The sequence below is a fragment of the Polypterus senegalus genome, chromosome 8 (assembly GCF_016835505.1).
Source record: "Polypterus senegalus isolate Bchr_013 chromosome 8, ASM1683550v1, whole genome shotgun sequence".
NCBI lineage: Eukaryota > Metazoa > Chordata > Cladistia > Polypteriformes > Polypteridae > Polypterus > Polypterus senegalus.
This window is the reverse complement of record NC_053161.1, coordinates 164,272,305-164,288,385: the sequence shown is the minus strand read 5'-3', so window position 1 is coordinate 164,288,385 and position 16,081 is coordinate 164,272,305. Positions and strand designations below refer to the sequence as shown.

Here is a 16,081-nt window from a genome sequence, read left to right as displayed (position 1 = left end):
GGATTTAAGAAGCAGTTTAAGGTGGGACGGAATTACGAGTTTTTTCGTAGGCTCTGGTAATTCTAGTGTTAAGGCTGTAAAGCAAAAAAATATGGAAATATTTCGAAGGGGGCGATTCTTTTAACATAGAAATTACGTTAAACCTACAGTAAAGCAGAAATAACTTCAGTTTTAACAAACGGATCACAGCACTGTCTTGTGTATTAGCAATAGAGATACGAACCATTGGGAGTGGAGGAGAAGAACAGACAACTGCAGCTGACAACATTAATGTTGGGTTCTGTAGTCAATAAGAACAAACAAAGTAATGGTTGTGACGACCCCTTGTCTAGCTCCTGGGCATGCATTCTCCACTATTATAAATATTAAACTACATGTAAGAAGCACTTCACTGTTAAATTCTAGGCTTCCAAAATCTCTGGAGCTCTAAAACTAATACAGAAAAGCTCTTGTGATGCTCAAAAATGGCTGCACTTACCTGTGTAATTTACTAAAAGGAAAAAACGTTGGGAGTGGCACAGTGGTAGCGCTGCTGCCTCGCAGTTAGGAGACCCAGGTTCGTTTCCCGGGTCCTCCCAACGTGGAGTTTGCATGTTCTCCCCGTGTCTCCCACAGTACAAAGACACGCAGGTTAGGTGCATTGGTGATCCTAAATTGTCCCTAGTGTGTTCTTGGTGTTTGGGTGTGTGCCCTGTGGTGTGCTGGCGCCCTGCCTTGGGTTTTGTTTCCTGCCTTGCGCTCTGTGTTGGCTGGGATTTGCTCCAGCAGACCCCCCGTGGCCCTGTAGTTAGGATATAGTGGGTTGGATAATGGATGGATAAAAAAAAAAAACGTTGTCCTCACTTTTCTCTGTACAGATTTAATCCTCAAATTTCACATAAAAAAACTGAAACCTGCTTTTCAGACCCACACCCCCTGAACCTAACACTTGCACACATTTTTATTTTACACTTACTTTCTCCAGACTGCTTTGAAGGTGATGGCTGATCTTTCAGAGTTCTAACAGGAGAAGGTTCCTCAGTCTTTATCTCAGTGGTGACTGACATCTCCTCGGCCTCCTCTTTAATGCCCACAGTCACCTGTTCATAATCCTCATCCGTAACGCTGAGACTCTCCTGTTCGGAGTGGACAGACTCCCATTCACAGTGCTCCTCCTTAATCGTTACAGTCATTATCTCCATGGTATTAATGTCACACATGTTCTGTTTCATATCCATCCTGATGCTGAAGTAAATGGCAGCCTCTCCTTCCTTGCTGTTGAAACATTAGGATTTCATTCCAAAAAAAAAAAAAAAATTCTCTATTAAAATCGAAAACATTTCAATGTCTTTCTTAGAATCCTATCAGTTAAGGTTTACATCAAGTCAGACAGTTCAGAAAAAAAAAGAAACCCTTTGGCACGTTGACAACTCATCACTCTTCATATCAAGGTCAGTCAGTCATCATCCAACCCGCTATATCCCAACTACAGGGTCACGGGGGTCTGCTGGAGCCAATCCCAGCCAACACGGGGTGCAAGGCAGGAACAAACCCCGGTCAGGTCACCAGCCAAGCACACACTAGGGACAATTTAGGATCGCCAATGCACCTAACCTGCATGTCTTTGGACTGTGGGAGGAAACCCGCGAACACGGGAGAACATGCAAACTCCACGTGGGGAAGACCTGGGAAGCGAACCCGGGTCTCCTTACGGTGAGGCAGCAGCGCTACCACTTTCCCACCGTGCCGCCCTCGTATCAAGGTGTCAAGTGTAAAACAAACTCTGAAGTCTGAAATGATGGTGCAACAGCCTCAAGGAGGACCAACCTTACACAGTTGTGACTCACCAGTGTTTGCTACTTCACGTATATCAGGGGTGTCCAAGATGCTGCCCATGGTCCATTTTTAATTGGCCCGCAGCAAATTTTAAAAATATACAGTGATCCCTCGCTATATCGTGCTTCAACCTTCGCGGCTTCACTCCATCGCGGATTTTAAATGTAAGCACATCTAAATATATATCACAGATTTTTCGCTGGTTCACGGATTTCTATGGACAATGGGCCTTTTAATTTATGCTACACGCTTCCTCAGTTTGTTTGCCCTGTTGATTTCATACAAGGGACGCTATTGGCGGATGGCTGAGAAGCTACCCAATCAGAGCATGTATTACATATTAACTAAAACTCCTCAATGATATACGATATGCTTCCCACGCAGTGCTTTGCTACACTTCAAAGCTCTAACAGACTATATTGATTTTTGATTGTTTGCTTTTCTCTCTCTCTCTCTCTGACATTCTCTGCTCCTGACGGAGGGGGTGTGAGCAGAGGGGCTGTTTGCTTAGAAAATACAGACGCTCCTGTAAAAAATGCTGAGACTACCTTCACATTGATCGCTTCATTGCGCTATATCGGTGCTTTGGCATACTTAAAAGCCCAAAAGCACGTATTGATTTTTTGATTGTTTGCTTTTCTCGCTCTCTCTCTCTTTCTCTGACATTCTCTGCTCCTGACACGCATTCTTTGAAGAGGAAGATATGTTTGCATTCTTTTAATTGTGAGAAAGAACTGTCATCTCTGTCTTGTCATGGAGCACAGTTTAAACTTTTGACTAAAGGGTGTTATTTCATGTCTAGAGGGCTCTAATGATGTTAAAAAACAGATCTAGAAGGTCGTAAACAGGTTTTCAATGCTCTAACTGCGAAAATATTAGATTTATAAATAAAGAATCCTACTTCGTGGAAATTCATTTATCTGTCTGGAGCGGATTAACCGTGATAAACAAGGGTTTACTGTATAACTGTGCAGAGAATATTTATAAACAGTGTGAGAGAGTTTCTAAGGGCTTAAAATATATAAAAATAATCATACAAACATATGGTTTCTACTTCACGGATTTTCACCTATCGCGGTTCTGGAACGCAACCCCTGCGATCGAAGAGGGATGTAATGAAATATGGTGTACACACGAAATTTATTCCTAACTGCATTGTACTTCTTAGGTTTAACACAGGGTGGAGCTACTGTCTTGATCAAGGCAGCGTCTTCACAAACAACCGTAACCAAAAATGGCAGAACCAAAGAAACGCACAATAGCAAGTGAGTGCAGAAAATTTCAGACACGGTTGGAAAATGAATATTTCTTCCTAGAAGTCAAGGGCAAATGTGTCTATTTGATTTGCAAAGAAACTATCGCAGTCATGAAAGAGTATACTGTGTGTCGACACCACGAAACCAAACATCCGACCTACACGTCCAACACCGGTGCCGAGCGAGAACAGAAAGTTAAGCAAATGGCAGCCAGTCTGCTAGCTCAACAACAGGATTTTTTTCCGTGCTAACAAAACACAAGGAAATGCCACATTAGCCAGTTAGGAGGTAGCGCAACTCACTGCCCTTCACGGGAAACCTTCATAAAACAGTGCCGGAATAATATGCCCGGAGAAAATGCAGGAATTTAATAACATTCGCTTGTTCAGAAACGCAGCTGTGCGGCAAATTGAAGATTTGTCACCTAACTTTAAACATCAAGTGTCAGATGAAGCTTGTGCTTTTGATTTTTACTCGATTGCATGTGATGAGAGCACTTTATAACACAATAAATGAAAACCCATTAAGGGAGAGCTGTGATGCTGTTTTTATTCCATGCACATTCAATTATGAAGTATAATTTACCGATATTTGATTGCTTTTGCTAGCTTAATGCACAGGGGGTGAGGCAATGGACCTCACCTCTAGTGGGCGGCCCAGCCCTTCCTATATTTCTCTGTGTGTGGCCCCCAGTAAAAAAAGTTTGGTCACTCCTGATTTACATGTATTGCATTTTATGGTAAAAGTACTTATTAATTAAAGGCCTGTGTGCCTCAGTCATCTTTGGAACTTAGTTGACTGGACATGCATTCTCCCGATAGCAGTAAGCGTGGTAAATTAATCTAAGGCAGAAGTCTCCAACTCCAATCCTAGAGCACTACAATGGCTGCAGGTTTTCATTCTAACCTTTTCCTTAATTAGTGACAAATACTGGTTGATAATGAACCTCTCCCCTCCTTAAAATTGACTTGTTTTTAAGACTCTGCCTTCTGAATTACAGTAATCCCTCCTTGATTGCAGAACCCCCTGCGATAGATGAAAATCCGCGAAGTAGAAACCATATGTTTGTATAGTTATTTTTATATATTTTAAGCCCTTATAAACTCTCCCACACTGTTAACATTATTAGAGCCCTCTAGACATGAAATGACACCCTTTAGTCAAAAGTTTAAACTTTGCTCCATGACAAGACAGAGATGACAGTTCTTTCTCACAATTAAAAGAATGCAAATATATCTTTTCTTCAAAGGAGTGTCTGCATCAGGAGAAGAGAATTTAAGAGAGAGCGCTCGCGCTCGCAAAGAAAAGCAAACAATCAAAAAATCAATACATGTCCTTTTAAGTTTGCGAAGCACACAATAAAGCAGCATTTTTCAGAGGAGCGTCAGTATCTTCTAAGCAAACAGCCTCTGTGCAAACAGCACCTCTGCTCACACGTCCTCCATCAGGCGCAGAGAGTGTCAGAGAGAGGCAGAGACAAGCAAACAATCAAGCAGTCAAAAGAATAATCAAGCATATCTTATAGCATTGAGGAGTTGTAGTTAATATGTAATACAAGCTCTGATTGGGTAGCTTCTAAGCCATCTGCCAATAGCGTCCCTTGTATGAAATCAACTGGGTAAACAAACTGAGGAAGCGTGTAGCATAAATTAAAAGACCCATTGTCCGCAGAAATCCGCGAATCAGCGAAAAATCCGTGATATATATTTAGATATGCTTACATTTAAAATCCGCGATAGAGTGAAGCCGCGAAAGTCGAAGCGCGATATAGTGAGGGATTACTGTATTTCATTTTTTCCCCCCTTAAACAGCAACGCAACATGAAGTGAGCCACCGGATGACCAGCTAAGTCAGGACCTCAAACCAATTTCACTCCAGCCAGTTTCTTGTTGTTAATTACACCCACTATGGTGGTGGCTCTGAGGCTAAGGATCTGCGCTGGTATCCTGAAGGTTGCCGGTTCGAATCCCTGTCAATGCCAAAAGAGATCCTACTCTACTGTGCCCTTGAGCAAGGCCAGGGGCGCTGTACAATGGCTGACCCTGCGCTCTGACCCCAAGGGGTATGCGAAAACCAAGCGGCAGCAGACATTTCCAAAACTGTTGGTTTTCTTTTTTCTAAAAGCAATTTCAAAATTTCTGGTCGACCTGAGCAAATAAACATTACTGAGACCTCCACCTTTCTTTATTTTATGATATTACATGATGAACACAAGTTTGTTGGTACTCGTTTTGTACCTCACTATTGTTTGGCTGCTAAATAATGAAAAAAAAAAATACTTAAGGAGTCCGAGTCTTAAACAGCAGGTCAATTAAAATTAAGACAAAAGCTAATAAGCAGTAAAAACAGGTCACTAATTAAGAAAAGGGTTAGAATGAAAACCTGCAGCCACTGGCGCCCTCTGGGAATTATTTGCATTTGACTTGTATGTTTGTATACCGTTACTGTTTGTTTAGAGTGTACTGTTTAGCATTTATATGTTGGGAATGTACCTTAGTGGTGTTTACATTCTTTCAATAATAGTTTATGTTGTTACATTAATGTGCTTTACTATACGTTTGTTGATACAGTTTGGATGTCATACTGCGTAATTTGAGTAACACTGACATCTGGTGGACTTTTGTGTAATTTCCCAATCTGTTTTATGTACTCATTTTTTATTGTAGACCACACAAACACATACACCTCTGTTTGAACAGGTATATTATCTTTCAATAAATAAGTCAATTTCAATCTAAGCTGCTTTGTGGAATTCTCTGCCTCTGGTGTAAGGGGAGGGGCCAAACAAAGAAAAATCCATAATTCACCCTCATGAATATTATGATAAAACCAAAGAGCATCTCGTCTGGGCCAGAGATTCCAGAACCCACCCATGAAGCCAGGCCTGGGATTGGTGAATTACTAATGGGCAGGTAACCCACCTAATCCTGTTGGGCTCAGCAATAAAAATTTGCGTTGACCTGTCACCTGGGCTTACCACTCTCAAGATAAAGGGTGAGGATCAGGTGCAATGGTGGTCGATTGACAGGCAAGTGTGGGATAGACATTGGCAGTGGAAATGAGCCGTTGTGACATGGAAATGAACGTCTCTGGCAGGGAAGGAGCAGAAAAGCATGTAAGAGTTTGATAAATATTGGCTAGGTAAAGTCAGACTCAGTTTTTATTCTTTGCACATTCAAATGTCAGCTTTTGCCCTCAAATGAGATTATTTTTTAAAATGTTCTTTTATGAAATGCAAATGGTAATGTTCAATTTAACAGCCTTTCTCCTCACTACTCTTTTTGCTGTCATTTTGTAGTCTTAAAATAAGACAGCTTTCACCTTAATTTCCAATTTTCCCAGGAGTTATTGCTATGAAGCCTATTGTTACGTTGGCACTTATCATTATCTATACATATAAAGGAGAGTTGGGATCCGAGAGACTGTGTTTGTGGAGGGACGCAGAGTGAAGGCGGGTGGGGGAGTCACGTGATCATCTCCCCTCCCATTCACGTCATTTCATTCCCTTCATTTCGCTCTGAGCTGAGCTCCGCAGCTGATGCGGTCTTGCCGTTCTTTTTCCTTAATGTTTAGTCCTCTCTCTCCTTTATTGATTTACTGTTTACTAGACGCGGTACTTACTGAATAGTATTTTTTCCTTTAGTGTTTCTTAGTGTCTAGTAGACACGGTGTGCCGGTGTTCCCGGCGGTGTTGCGGTTTACTGTTACATTCTACTTCGTTTTTGTACTTTAGTGTTTAGTAGACTTTTACTTTATCTCATTTACTGTTGTTTTTTACTGTTCTTCCCGGCGGTGTTGCCCTTTTTTTTACTTTATCTCATTTAGTGTTTGGTAGACTTTTACTTTATAATAATAATAATTCATTACATTTATATAGCGCTTTTTCTTTTTTTTTATCAGTTACTCGAATAACTTTATCTCATTTACTGTTGTTCCCGGCGGTGTTGCCATTTTTCCCGTTTCTATTTTTTTTATGTAGCATGTTAGTCATAGAAAAAAATTTTATATTTTGGCTCCCGGAGGACAAACCAAAAATGTTGTATATAAAGAAGCTCTTTAATTCGCATGTAGGTACATAATTATTCCAACTACAGCGACTGCAGCGAAGCGCACGTGGTCTGCTAGTAAGGATTAAAAGGATAGATTAGAGAGAGCTTGCTCTCTTTCTCTCCTCCCCAAGTCCTCCCCCTTTTTGCCTATCCACGTGAGGCTGGACCCCACTTCACAAAGCCCCAGTCCTCGGACATACCTAGAGACAGGGCACAACCAAAACAAAACAAGCCCCCCGGCAGCAGCATATGAGGATTAAAATTGAGATATCTATTGACAATACAGTCCAAATACTATAAGCATAAAATATAATCTTAAACAGTCTTGAGAGAGTAAACCCAGGAAATGATGTTAAACAGTAGCCCTGGATAAGTAGAGTAAGCCCTAATGCAATAAACCAAGGATATGATGTTAAAACAGAAACAAAAAGTGACCAAGAAGTAAATCTCCTCACTACTCCTTTAACCTTATGGTTAACCCAGGGAAAACGAGCCAAAAACGCTGAATTCTTTCAGCAAGAATAAATGTTATTTCATGGAACAGTAACGTGTGAATACCACAACTTAACATAAAAACAGCAGAAAATGTATGTGTAGTGTCCAGTGCTGTACTGATGCAGATTTTAATGCTCGTCCTTTATGTAATAGTTTTGTGACCATCACCAATGCAGAGCCCGAGGTTGCCACTGGGACCACAGAAGTGCGTTTCGATGCACACTTTTCATTTTCTTGATTCAGTTCCTTGCAATGAGAGAGTAGAATGTCAGTGCCTGACCTACATGATCAACGCAGCCCTCGTCATCAGTGCAAGGCTTAGCGACTTCCACATTTCTCCTGAAACAAACTTTAGCAGTTACTACATCGTGAACAATGCTTACAATCAGATGGGAGAGGGGTCGATTTGTTTCGAAGCTAGTTTTGTTAAACTTGACTTGCTTGTGTGAAATGTTATTTGATTTTAATGAAATGAATAAAATGTTAAGAAAGGGTGGCACGGTGGGTAGCGCTGCTGCCTTGCAGTTAGGGGACCCAGGTTCGCGTCCTGCATGTTCTCCCCGTGTCTGTGTGGGTTTCCTCCCACAATCACAAAGACACACAGGTTAGGTGCATTGGCGATTCTAAATTGTGCTTGGTGTGTGTGTGCCCTACCCGGGGTTTGTTTCCTGCCTTGCACCCTGTGTTGGCTGGGACTGGCTCCAGCAGACCCCTGTGACCCAGCGGGTTGAATAATGGATGGATGGATGTTAAGGAAAAAAAAAGAAGGTTAACATCTTGCTTGCTTTTGCACTTGATCACAATTATTTTTAAATTTTTTCTCCTGCAACCTATGCCACACCACCCTAAAGCTTCATGTGACCAAATTCATATTATAGCGGTTTAGTCGTACAGTGCCGAATCATGCATCACGTTCACTTTCTGTGTCGATAGCCGACCAATTCACATCGTCATCATTATCACTCGATTCAAGCAATGGATCATTTTCACTTTGCTCTAAAATGGCCGGTTTATCATTTGCCACCGCGTTTCTAGTTGGAGATTCTTCCCCACTCGTGAACATTGATGATTTACCTTAAGAGTGGCAAAACACATGCAAATATTTATGATTTTTTTGGAGCATGATGTTATTTGCTCCACTAGTTGGAAGCAGAATACTCTCCATTATTCTGGCTTAACACTTTAAAAAGACTCTGACTTGTGGTTAACTGCGTTGCATGGAAATCCGAGCCCAAGTCACACTTGGAGTTATTGTCAAGGAGGTTGATGTTTGCACAAGGCATTAAAGACTAAATTAAGGGGACAAAACACAGAAATCATAAGATATTACCAACAAATTATTTCCTATTGTCACAGATGAACGGGGACCCTGCCCAGTCCCAGAGTTGGAAGATACCTCCCCTTTGCCACGAAAGGGCAGCCGCCAGGGTCTGTTTGGGGGCAACAGGAACGGAGCTGGGACGCTCACCACTATGGGAGGACGTGGCCACCTCCAGGGGGCGCCCGGACTATTAGGGAATCCTGGGTGGCAGCACTTCCGCCACACCAGCAAGTGCTGCCGGAAGCAATCCCAGGGGCACCCAGAGTGCTTCCAGGTGCTCGCCTGACACTTCCGCCACACCAGGAAGTGACGTCAGGGGGAGCACCTGGGGCTCATCCGGGTCGAGATAAAAGGGGCCGCCTCCCTCCAGTAGAGGAGCCAGAGTTGGGAGGAAGGAGACGAAGCTTGTGAGAAGGGGAGAGGAGGTCAAGAGAGGAAGAAAAAGAAGAAGAGGAAAAGAAAAGAGAAAGGAAGAGAGTTGGTGTATGAAGGCATTGTGGTGCTGAAAAATAAAGCAGTGTGTTTTGGACATTCTGTTGTTGGTCTGTCTGTGTCCGGGGATATGCTTTCCACACTATATATAGATCTTTGATTATTTTAAGAGAATGTGCCTCCAATTTGCCTGTACTGGCCAGTTTCGACGTAGATTCATATAATATTTCTAGATTTTATTAACAAATTGAGACGCCAGGTGGCTGGCGCGTAGTGCAGGTGGGGTGTTTGGCGAACGAAGCCCCATAGTACAGTGGTGGCGAACCTAGGCACACATGCCATCGCCCCAGCACAGAGTTCGTTACTAGAAAGCCAGAGGGACGCGGGGCCGGGATGCTCCCCTCTCCCTCTCCATGCGGAGCGGTTCCTAGGAGCTTCATGATGTGGGTGGTCCTCTCCGCAGTCTTAAGTGCACAGGTGAGGAGTCGTCCGCATCTGTAATTGTTGCCAGGAGCTGCTACTCGCCACACCTGAGCCACGTCCCCATGATATATAATAGAAACACGAGGCAGATGGAAAGGGGAAAAAAAAAAGAGAGAGAGAACAGAAACGAAGGTTAATGGAGAAGACCTGCGTGAAACACTTGAGAAGATAGAAGGGATGACAAAGGAAAGCACAGTTAGTTCTGAAAATGAAATCCTTAAAGTGTGGGATTCTCTGCCAAATAATTTTAAGTCAATGAAAGCACTTGGGATTGCTTTCCTTACTTTGTCTGGATCATTTTATGCTTGAGAGCAGCTGTTTTCAGCTATGAATTACAGTGGGATGCAAAAGTTTGGGCAACCTTGTTAATAGTCATTATTTTCCTGTATAAATCGTTGGTTGTCACGATAAAAAATGTCAGTTAAATATATCATATAGGAGACACACACAGTGATATTTGAGAAGTGAAATGAAGTTTATTGGATTTACAGAAAGTGTGCAATAATTGTTCAAACAAAATCAGGCAGGTGCATAAATTTGGGCACCGTTGTCATTTTATTGATTCCAAAACTTTTAGAACTAATTATTGGAACTCAAATTGGCTTGGTAAGCTCAGTGACCCCTGACCTACATACACAGGTGAATCCTATAATGAGAAATGAGAGTATTTAAGGGGGTCAATTGTAAGTTTCCCTCCTCCTTTAATTTTCTCTGAAGAGTAGCAACATGGGGGTCACAAAACAACTCTCAAATGACCTGAAGACAAAGATTGTTCACCATCATGGTTTAGGGGAAGGATACAGAAAGCTGTCCCAGAGATTTAAGCTGTCTGTTTCCACAGTTAGGAACATATTGAGGAAATGGAAGACCACAGGCTCAGTTCAAGTTAAGGCTCGAAGTGGCAGACCAAGAAAGATTTCGGATAGACAGAAGCGACGAATGGTGAGAACAGTCAGAGTCAACCCACAGACCAGCACCAAAGACCTACAACATCATCTTGCAGCAGATGGAGTCACTGTGCATCGTTCAACCATTCAGCGCACTTTACACAAGGAGATGCTGTATGCGAGAGTGATGCAGAGGAAGCACAAACAGAGCCGCTTGAGGTCTGCTCAAGCACATTTGGACAAGCCAGCTTCATTTTGGAATAAGGTGCTGTGGACTGATGAAACTAAAATGGAGTTATTTGGGCATAACAAGGGGTGTTATGCATGGAGGAAAAAGAACACAGCATTCCAAGAAAAACACCTGCTACCTACAGTAAAATATGGTGGTGGTTCCATCATGCTGTGGGGCTGTGTGGCCAGTGCAGGGACTGGGAATCTTGTCAAAGTTGAGGGACGCATGGATTCCACTCAGTATCAGCAGATTCTGGAGACCAATGTCCAGGAATCAGTGACAAAGCTGAAGCTGCGCCGGGGCTGGATCTTTCAACAAGACAACGACCCGAAACACTGCTCAAAATCCACTAAGGCATTCATGCAGAGGAACAAGTACAACGTTCTGGAATGGCCATCTCAGTCCCCAGACCTGAATATAATTGAAAATCTGTGGTGTGAGTTAAAGAGAGCTGTCCATGCTCGGAAGCCATCAAACCTGAATGAACTAGAGATGTTTTGTAAAGAGGAATGGTCCAAAATACCTTCAACCACAATCCAGACTCTCATTGGAACCTACAGGAAGCATTTAGAGGCTGTAATTTCTGCAAAAGGCGGATCTACTAAATATTGATTTCATTTCTTTTTTGTGGTGCCCAAATTTATGCACCTGCCTGATTTTGTTTGAACAATTATTGCACACTTTCTGTAAATCCAATAAACTTCATTTCACTTCTCAAATATCACTGTGTGTGTCTCCTATATGATATATTTACCTGACATTTTTTATCGTAACAACCAATGATTTATACAGGAAAATAATGACTATTAGCAAGGTTGCCCAAACTTTTGCATCCCACTGTATATCAAATCTGACACCAGAAACAGGCTAACAGGCGACCCGAGTGCTGCATGTGTTGTTCTCAAACTTACAAAGTATGAGCCAAGGTTAGAAAAATAATCAGCATGCATACAACAGCAGACATCACGTTCATTGTTCAAAAGCATGCCAAATGCAAACTTTTACAGTTCAATAAAAAGTTGTTTGTATCATTGAAAGCTCTGTTATTGTGTTTTTCTTTTAAGACAAAAGATGTTAATGTACGAGTTGTTTTTTCTAAACTCAAACTTCAGAATTCAGGGTAAATTGCCGTGTTGGCACTTTGCAATAAATAAGTGGGTTTTGGGTTCCAGTTTGGGCACTCAGTCTCTAAAAGGTTTGCCATCACTGCCATAGTATGTGTGTGTATATATGATTGACTATTCTAAATGTTATTCAAAATTTGGATATCACCCAAGAAAAGATATAAACATCTATCCCAGATGTGTATTGTGTTTAAAGAAAGGTAATTACACACATTTTTGCATTAGACAGCTTACTATCTTCCATACATGGTTGACATAATGGTTAATAATTTTATAGTGTTAAATTTGCAAAACTGAGCCTCCACTGACGTTTTAATGTTTAACAAAAGAAATATCACTCTATCTAGAACTTTCTTATAAAGTTTTTTTTTTTTTTTAATCAATAAAATGAGAAAATAGCGGTTTGAAAGCTACACAGATATTATCTGGTTCATAAAACACTATTTGAGTTCTTTGATGAAAGAAAAAATAAGTATTTGTAAACTCTTTTTGATGAGATATTTTGTTAGACTTTGGGGAAAAAAAAAGAATTGGTGAGGAGATGAAGATCCCTCTTCAAAGTTGTTACATGACACTTCATTTACCTAATGCCTTATTTATCTCAGATAAACACTATACGATTTAATTACCGCATAATTCAAGCCAAGTTTTATAGACATAAGATGAAGCTCTCTACGAGGATACCGTAATTTAAAGTTTGTACGTACTGATTTATTAAATAACTCAACACGAACAAGTTTGTGATTCCACCAAACGAAAAGAATTCAGTAAATCGATTACTTTCTTGCTTTTCCACCTCAAATAATTTAAATGTAATTTACATGTAAATACTGTTGGTTCCCCGTGTTTTAAGCTTTTGTTATTTACTTCTTTTTAATCCCATGTAAGAACTTATCGAGGTTTACGCAAAATATTCTTGGAATGTGCCAAACATTTAATAAGTATTTAATTTTAAAACGTATCACACGCGGGAGGGCTCGCGCAAATATCCATCCTGCTTAGTAAGATGATTCTAAATTCACATCTTGAAACCCAATGAAAAAAAAAGGAAGTGTAATCTTAAACTGGAAGAGTCGGCCACTTTTTTAACAATACGGGCGAATTGCGCGTTGCTGTAACTGTTTTTGCTCTCCTAAATAAAAATACAGGCATCAAAACTCTATTTCTGCGTTGTCTTTTCTTGTCGACCTCAAAGTATTCACCGATCCCCCACAAGACGCTGAGAGATGGAATATCTGACAAGATGAAGTGATGATGAATCAGCGGCGGTGTGTTTCAGCGCTTTAAATAGAAATGGGAATCGACAACGTGATGTGCTTTGAAAGGCGGACAGAGACCATCCGTGAATAGCAGAGACAACTCACTGGAGCAGGGTCCTTAAGACGCCGCGATTCAAGTCGCGTATCACTGACTAACGCGAATGAAAAATCCCACTTCCATAAAGTGACGAACCAGAAATCGGATAACTTACCTTCTGCCTTTAAGCAATGTGATGGAACTAACTCACTCAATATTAACAGCCTAACGTCTCGTTTACTGTTAGTAAAGAGACACTGGGCATACACCGCCGACATCTATTTTCGTCGCTCTTGATGGCGTCACGTGAAACGTCTTGTGTACGTGAACGCGCGTTCGCACGGTCTGGTTTAATATGAAAGCTGCGCGCGCCCGCCGGTCTGTTCTGTTCCTATCCCTCTATACAACGAAAGAAAGATTTGTAAAGCGATGTAGACGTTCTAAAGAGATGCGATCCGTATAGAAATGTTTGTATTTTAAGACGGAAAACCAGTGCTTGTGAATTTCTGACGAATCAAGTTTCTTTATAAGATAGAAAGGTTTTGTTTTTAACCTCTTTCTTTACTCAGATGTAAAAACAGTTTTTAAATTTATTATCACTCCGACTGTTTTATTTCATAGTAAGTTTATTCCTCACAAGAGCATCAAAGAGAATAACAAGATAAGACCTCAAGCGAACGGACAGAATGTTAAAAAAAAAAGGTAGCGCAGGAACCTCACTTACACAGAGTACTGCGCGAGCCCAGTAAGGTTTCACGGCGCATACTCAAAATGTCCAAGGCGTGCCGAGTGACGTCATGTAGAGCGACGGACACTAAAGCCACGCTGATTGCTTGCTTTGTGCGCTACAACAGTGGAGAAGCAATTGACAACTGAGTGAGGCAGGAGACGGAACAAGCTTAGAAAGAATCACCGGGAGACAGAGGGTACGTGTTCGTTGTTTGGAGATCCCGCTATATGAATGCGTGAGTTTTTATTAGTCTTATTCCAAGTTACTGCACGAGACCTGAATTCGAGGCGAACCGCACGTTCATGTCCATCGGTCCACTACCGAACATTGCTTGAGTGGCCCGCGTGCCTTTGCTGTTCGTATGTATCTGTTGTTCACTTCACGTTATGGACACATTTCATCCACGTATTCACTACTTTCCGATTAATCCATTAATCGCGTCCTTCACGAATCGACGAGGTCGAAGAAGCACGGATTCCACGCACACACACACCGCGTTTCGATTTCTGTTTTCCTTTCTTCTTTATCAGTCCGCGGTTTCCAGTTAAAATACAAGCTCGGAGATGGTGACAGGTCGGCTGTTGCAAAAGCGGAAAGTGTCAGTCGGACTTAACGTTTATGAATAGCAAAAGGGAAAAACGAACACGGCATGTTAAAGCACTAACGCGAAGAAAGCCTGTCTGGATTTAGTATTTTGTAATAATCAGGATAAAATTGAGAGTGTAGTGGTGATTGGACCACTAGGGTCATGTAACCATACTATACTATACAATTCCCAGTGTTTTGTAAGAGTGCGGATGCAAAGACTAAAATTATTAAGTTTAACTTTGGTAGGGCAGACTTTGAGCACATGCGGCAAAGTCTAAGGAGGACAGACCGAGATAAGCTTTTAAGTGTAGGGACAGTGGAGGAGCAGTGGAACAGGTTTAAAAACGTTTTACATATAATGCAGGACAGATACATACCTCAATTTGGAATTGGGAAATATAAGAACCCAAAAAACTCCACAGTGGGTTAATAAAGTGTTGATAATAAGAAGCAACAGCTCTATAAGGTTTATGAATCGTATGGCATATGAGAACATCAGGGCAACCATTAAGAAGGATATTAGGGAGGCTGAAAGGCAGGGGAATGTAATAGAGATGGCGAAAAACGACCCAAAGTGATTCTTTCAGTATTTTAGTAGTAAAAGAACAGCAAAGGAAGAAGTGACGTTCATCAGGAATAGTAGAGGTGAATAAAAAAAGTACAGGCAGTGAAATAAGAAGATACTCTAAACCAGGGCTTTTCAATTACAAATCGAGTTGGGCCAGATTTTCAATCCAAGAAATGTATCTGGACCAGACATTTTCTGCAGCCAGTAAGCAGCAGGTAATGACAAATTTTAAATGAACACAAATTAATGCATATAAAAAACAAGTAATGTTTATTCATTGTGTTCCTTTTAAGTTTGCTCACATCTGACACAGGCACATCTCAAAGTACGTAAGAATATAAAAAAAGTGCACAGTATTAGCTATAACATTTTGTTTTCCCTTTGAAATATGAGATTATCCCCCAGTTTAAAGGGGTGATCATCACAGGCAAGGGATTTTTTCATCGAACTTAAACTATTTCATTCATCACTGGTATGACACAGGTTGAAATTGAGTTGGACAACAATGCCTTTCCCAGAAAACAAAAAACTACCTGAGCAAATGTTTAAGAGCAACTTAACAACAAATATTTTATCGCGAACGTCTGACGCCATTTTCGCCGCAACTCCCTCACATTCAGCGCGGGATATAAACCAGCCTTTATGCGGCTCTGGGATATGCAAGGGGAGCCTGTAGCTACACAGGCACATACAGTATGCTCAAGAATTAAAAATTACATTTTGCATCTGTTACAATATAATAGTTTAAAGTAGAATATAGTATAGCCCAAGTAGAAATGATAATCGTTAAACCTATTTTTGGTCG

General features: G+C 41.2%; 2 protein-coding genes across 2 annotated transcripts in view; one reads left to right on the top strand and one right to left on the bottom strand.

Annotated features, from left to right (window-relative positions):
* The window catches only part of LOC120533314 (zinc finger protein 239-like), a 28,701-nt gene extending 15,010 nt beyond the window's left edge, over positions 1–13,691 (bottom strand). The window contains exons 1-2 of the mRNA XM_039760150.1: positions 13,566–13,691; positions 956–1,254 (exon numbers count right to left, since the gene is read on the bottom strand). Of these exons, the coding sequence (XP_039616084.1) occupies positions 956–1,217 (262 nt within the window). The 5' untranslated portion in view covers positions 1,218–1,254; positions 13,566–13,691. The remainder of the gene's footprint in view (positions 1–955; positions 1,255–13,565) is intronic.
* A 509-nt stretch (positions 13,692–14,200) lies between these two features.
* LOC120534676 (zinc finger protein 729-like) overlaps positions 14,201–16,081 on the top strand; it is a 73,414-nt gene continuing 71,533 nt past the window's right edge. Inside the window, exon 1 of the mRNA XM_039762267.1 lies at positions 14,201–14,355. The gene's annotated coding sequence lies outside the window, so the exon portion shown is untranslated. The remainder of the gene's footprint in view (positions 14,356–16,081) is intronic.